This window comes from Nicotiana tabacum, chromosome 7, assembly GCF_000715075.1.
Source record: "Nicotiana tabacum cultivar K326 chromosome 7, ASM71507v2, whole genome shotgun sequence".
Taxonomy (NCBI): Eukaryota; Viridiplantae; Streptophyta; class Magnoliopsida; order Solanales; family Solanaceae; genus Nicotiana; species Nicotiana tabacum.
The window spans coordinates 122,381,092-122,386,514 of record NC_134086.1 but is presented as its reverse complement, the minus strand read 5'-3'; the positions used below and the strand labels follow the sequence as shown (position 1 = coordinate 122,386,514).

The 5,423-nt window shown below is 36.0% G+C and overlaps 1 protein-coding gene across 1 annotated transcript; it reads left to right on the top strand.

Moving 5' to 3' along the window:
* The first annotated feature begins 3,521 nt into the window (after nucleotides 1-3,521).
* LOC107772394 (nectarin-1-like) lies at nucleotides 3,522-4,996 on the top strand. Its single transcript, XM_016591894.2, has 2 exons — nucleotides 3,522-3,734; nucleotides 4,319-4,996. Exons 1-2 carry the CDS (start codon nucleotides 3,605-3,607, stop codon nucleotides 4,855-4,857), a joined length of 669 nt encoding a protein of 222 aa, XP_016447380.1. The 5' UTR covers nucleotides 3,522-3,604; the 3' UTR covers nucleotides 4,858-4,996.
* Nucleotides 4,997-5,423: the final 427 nt, after the last annotated feature.

The window sequence follows — 5,423 nt, the reverse complement described above, 5'->3', positions numbered from 1 at the left end:
TTTCTCATGTCATAGGCATTACCAGGCACAATTATAGCTCGCATTCTCGGCACGTTGGCCACACTCTATTTTTCAAATTCATTTGATTTATTTCAAACACCTTTATACATAGAGGATTTCACATAGTTTGGCATAACAATCTCAATTTATACTTGACTTGAAATCTAGGCATTTTAGCACATAGTTCACATTCTTCACATATCCTCAATTTACCAAGAATAGCATATTAAACACATTGAGATACACCTTTCACATATATTCTTGCAACACCAATTCCTTTGAAATAACAAGTACTAGATCAATCAAATTTCGGACTTACAATGTTTGCATGGACACCATGGGAGCTCAATTTCTAAGAAGATGGGGTTTTACTTCCAATTTCTAAGAAGAGGAGGTTTTAGCTATACATACCTCAAAGAGCTTTTCCTTAAGTTTCTACAATCCATCAACACCTCTAGCAATAACAATCTATAAGGAGATAGCGGGAATCAATTAATAATTAGGAAGATTACCTATGGTGTAGCTCTCTTAGGAATTTCATGAAACACCTAATATGTGAAGTAGTCTACAAGGTCTGAAAATGAAAATTCCTTCTTCCCCCAACCAATTTTAACAAGAACTACCCAAATTAGTTCTTTAATATCACATACTATAACTTAGTCCCACATGAATGGCCTATTTCTAATCCCCAACAACATATTTCAACCCTTAACCTCTTACATGAAATCTTGGAAGAAGGACTTACCCGGATGGAGGACAATTTAGTGGTTATCTTCCTTGATTCTTGAAAACTTGAGCAAGATTTGGGTGATTGTGAAGCTAGGCTCCTTCTTTCTCTCTCTATATGCTCTCAAATATCTCTAAAATCAGTGGAATAAATGACTCCAAATGAAGCCCCTAAGCCTATTTATCAAAATGGGGTCGGGTTATAAAAATAGGAAAAATAAGCCTCTGAAATCGGGTCTGCAGACACATAATGGACCGCAAAATACGAATGTGGGTCGCAAAATGAATCGCGGAACTGGTGCCCAAAACTGGGCTACACTGGACAGGTCTGCGACCATTTTGCGGTCGCATAACCACTTCTGCGATCGCAGAATTGGCCGCAGAATAGGATTTTGCCAGCCTTTGGTAATTTGATCATAACTTTGCGTAGGAACGTCGAAATGACAAACGGTTTGAAGTGTTAGAAACTAGACTCTAAGACCTTTCATTTTATAAATTTTTCATCACAAAAACCTCATATATATTTAGATATGCTCGTCCAAAATGTGGACTTGTGCGAACTCATTTGGAATTTTAGCCTATTATGAAATTTTCTAATTTGATTTAGACTTAGGACTTTTCTTGGACCCCAAATTACTTATTATAAGACTTATACACTTATTTACCAAATTCAATTAATACCCATCATGTTAGTAGCACATAAAATATTATAATTAGCCTACATGGCACCACGAAATCCTAAATTACTTAGCGAAATTTCTCGGGGCCTTATACCTATGTCCAAAATCACCATATAAAGCTATTGGAATCATTAAAATACCATCCATTCCGAAGTCATCTACACAAAATTCAAACTTCGGTCAACTCTTACCGCTAAAGCTTTTAATACATGAATTGTTCTTTCAAATAAATTTTGAAACTTTCAAAAAATCAAACTCGACCACGCACGCAAATCATAATACACAATACAGATCTACTCGAGACCTTAAGCCATCGAACGGATATCAATTCTCAAAACGACCGATCGGATCGTCACATATAGGAAATTATTTGGAAAGGTGAAATTCCTTACTAATAGTAGGCTAGACATAGCATATGGGGTTCAACATCTCAGTCAGTTTATGCAAGATCCTAGATAGCCTCACTTGCATACAGCCTATCACATGCCGAGATACCTGAAGAAGGACCCTACTCTGGGTCTATATTTTAGCAATGCAAATGATCTCTCAGTTATTGCTTATTGTGATTCTGATTAGGCAATCTGCCCTGACTCTCGAAGATCAGTATCCACTTATGTTGTATCTTTGGGTGGCAGCCCTGTCAGCTAGAAGTTCAAGAAATAGGAAACTATCTCCCTCTCCTCAGCAGAAGCAGAATACAGAGCCCTCAGAAAGGTTGTTGGTGAACTAGTTTGGCTATCCAGGCTACTTAAAGAACTCACTGTGCCAGTTTGTTTGCCAATACCTGTGTATTCAGACAGCCTCTCTGCTTTGCACATTGCTAGGAACTCTATGTTTCATGAAAGAACCAAACACATTGAAGTAGACTTCCATTTTGTACGCACCAAACTTCAGGAAGATCTCATCTCTTTGCATCACATTAGCACTGGAGAGCAGCTTGCAGATATCCTCACTAAAGCTCTCACTGGGATCAAGCATTGTTCTGTTCTTGGCAAGTTGGGTGTGCTCTCCTCACATCCAACTTGGGGGGAGGGGAGTATTAAGACTATATTTATATTGTAATTGAGGTGAGTCAGCACACCATTAGTTAGTGTTAGTTAGTATAGTATGTTAGCAGATTTGTTAGTGGAGGTTTATTCTCTTTCCAGTTGTATCTTAGTCGTACATTTGTATATAACTAAACAGTATTCAATACAAGACTTAGAGTCTTATCTCACAAAGTCAGAGATTTTCTACGACTCACATTTTTCTTTCTACGAACTCCGTCTTCTAAAAGCTACTGAATCTTCCATTGGAGAAGATACAGTGCTTAGTCCGCGTCTATAATCTTGACAATTTGTATAGCTTATATGTTAATTTCTGTATTATTTTATATCAAAACTAATGTGATATAGGCAATATATATGATATATCGTGATTATTTTTACTATATACCTCTTATTTTCACGTTCCAACTCTATCTCAAATTTAAGAAATAATTCTGATTTTCCAATAATATTTTTAATCTGCTGAATTACGCACCATTTATTTGGTGTCAAAATTAAAGAACTATATTATAAATTACAAAACTGCTAATATATTTCCAAGGGATAGCATCCAAGATATACATTCAAGAAATATTCTCTAGCTACTTGCTTTATATTTCCTTTCCCTTCTTTTAGGTAGTTGCCAACTAGACCTTATTCTAACTATGAGCTCTTAAACATATTCACGCTGTTAAATCATATATATAGTACCATTTTTTGTGCAAGTCAAATGGTGCATCAAGCCAGTTAGAACATGTCAAATTGTGATAAAATGGAGACTATTTCTTTTTTCTATTTATATTCTTTATAGTAAAGGAGTTGACTTCCTTAAAGAAACTAACTAACAACACATTGGATAAAAGTTCGATTAATGCGAGTCAACTTACCTCAAGGCACCAAATGGAGACGAGATGCCTAGTGAATGATGGTCAAATTAAGAATTAGCAAACGGCATGTTTCGTGCTCTTACACACAAATTATCTCATGTCAACTAAATTCCCAAGTACATCACTTTGATTTGGTCAGCTAGGTATTCTCACCTAAAGCTTTTCTTGTTTTCCCTATAAATAAACAGCTTAGTTTCTCATTATCCATAAAAAATACAACATTGAATCTTCTCCTCTTCTATTTGTTCCCCTTTTCCCTGTTTACTTGCAATTCGTCCAATTCCAAATGGCTGCTTTTGGAAAGATGCTTTCGTTAATTGTGATAACTGTGGCATTATTAGCCATCAACTCAAATAAAGCTTGTGCTGGAGACCCTGATATGCTCCAGGATATTTGTGTTGCTGATCCCACCTCAAGTAAGCGAACTACTCCAATATTGGACAAACTAACTTTTACATTATTTTTTTCCTATGAACCTATGGTTGTCTGAAATTGAAACTCAGGAAAGCAAGACTCTTGGGAACAGCATGAGTGCATTCTTCTTCTTTTTTTTCTAATCTTTACTTGAGCCGAGGATCTTCTACAAATAGTCTCACTATCTTTTTAAGATAGAACGTAAAGTCTGTGTACATATACTACCTCCAGATCCCACCCATGATTTTAGACTGAGCTTTTTGTTATTGCTCTTTTTGTTCTTTTGTCAGGTTTATGTACTACTTCTCGTTTTGCCCTACCCCTTGACACTGACTTTTCTCCGTGATCTAATAATTCTAAATTCACTCTCTTTATACCTACATATGTTCTATTACTAGTATATTATATTCCACTTATCCTAAATCATGATGCTTCCTACTGCAAGCACAATAAAACAAATAGGTTAATTAAATTACAATGATATTATAACCGATCCTTAAAATTATAGGTGTATATAACTTAATCCTTTCTATTTTGTATTTCTATGGTTAATATATGACCCCTTGTATTTGCATATTTGTAACAGCCACGAAAGTGAATGGATTTGCATGCAAAACCATGTTCACAGAGGCTGATTTCTCGTCAATGGTCATTTCAAAGCCAGGAGCCCCCACCAACACATTTGGTTCTGTGGTCACTGGTGCCAATGTTCAGAGTATCCCTGGCCTTAACACACTTGGTGTGTCCCTTGCTCGTATCGACTACGCTCCCGGTGGCATTAACCCACCCCACGTCCACACACGCGCCACCGAGATGGTTTATGTTTTATCTGGTCAACTATATGTTGGCTTTATCACAACAGCCAATGTCTTGGTCTCTAAGGTCATTGTACAGGGAGAAGTCTTTGCTTTTCCTAGAGGACTTGTTCATTTCCAAAAGAACAATGGCAAAGTTCCAGCAGCTGTTATTGCTGGTTTCAATAGTCAGTTGCCTGGTACACAGTCCATTGCAACAACGTTGTTTGCAGCTTCACCAAGTGTTCCTGATGATGTCTTGGGTCAAGCATTCCAAATTGGTACTACGCAAGTTCAGCAGATTAAGTCAAGATTTGCACCCAGGAAATAGAAGTTCTATTTTCGTTTGTTTGTTGGGGTGTGTTGATTGATGTTGTTCTGTTAATAAGAGGGTGAGTTTACCTTCTAGTTTAGTCTGTTTTGTTTGTTCCATATGTTTTTGTTATCTCAATAAGAGAAACTTTTTTCTCTTTTGCTTTCTCATCATGCATGTAATTACAAATGATCCATCTGTTCGCCTATTGTTATAAATCTATGCGAACTTATATTGCTCTACAATATGTTTTTTGTTCTCCAAATTGTTTATTATGATTTAAATGGCCGGTACAAATAAGCAAGAGAAAAGATTCTTTTGACTTCGTTTCATTCAAGGAAAAAAAATCAATAGGAGTATACACGTCATCATAAATAGCTAGCCGATAGTCTACAAATTAAAATCTTATATATTTGTTTAATTTTTTTTCATATACTATTTATTTTCTCTTATCTGAATTTTCTGCCTGCTACAACACATCTCGCCGACACAATTATTTCGATAATAGGATTATTCAACCTTACGTATTCGGGAGGTGGTAAGTTTATTTATCAAAAAAATAACATTTACAGTTAAAACAAATA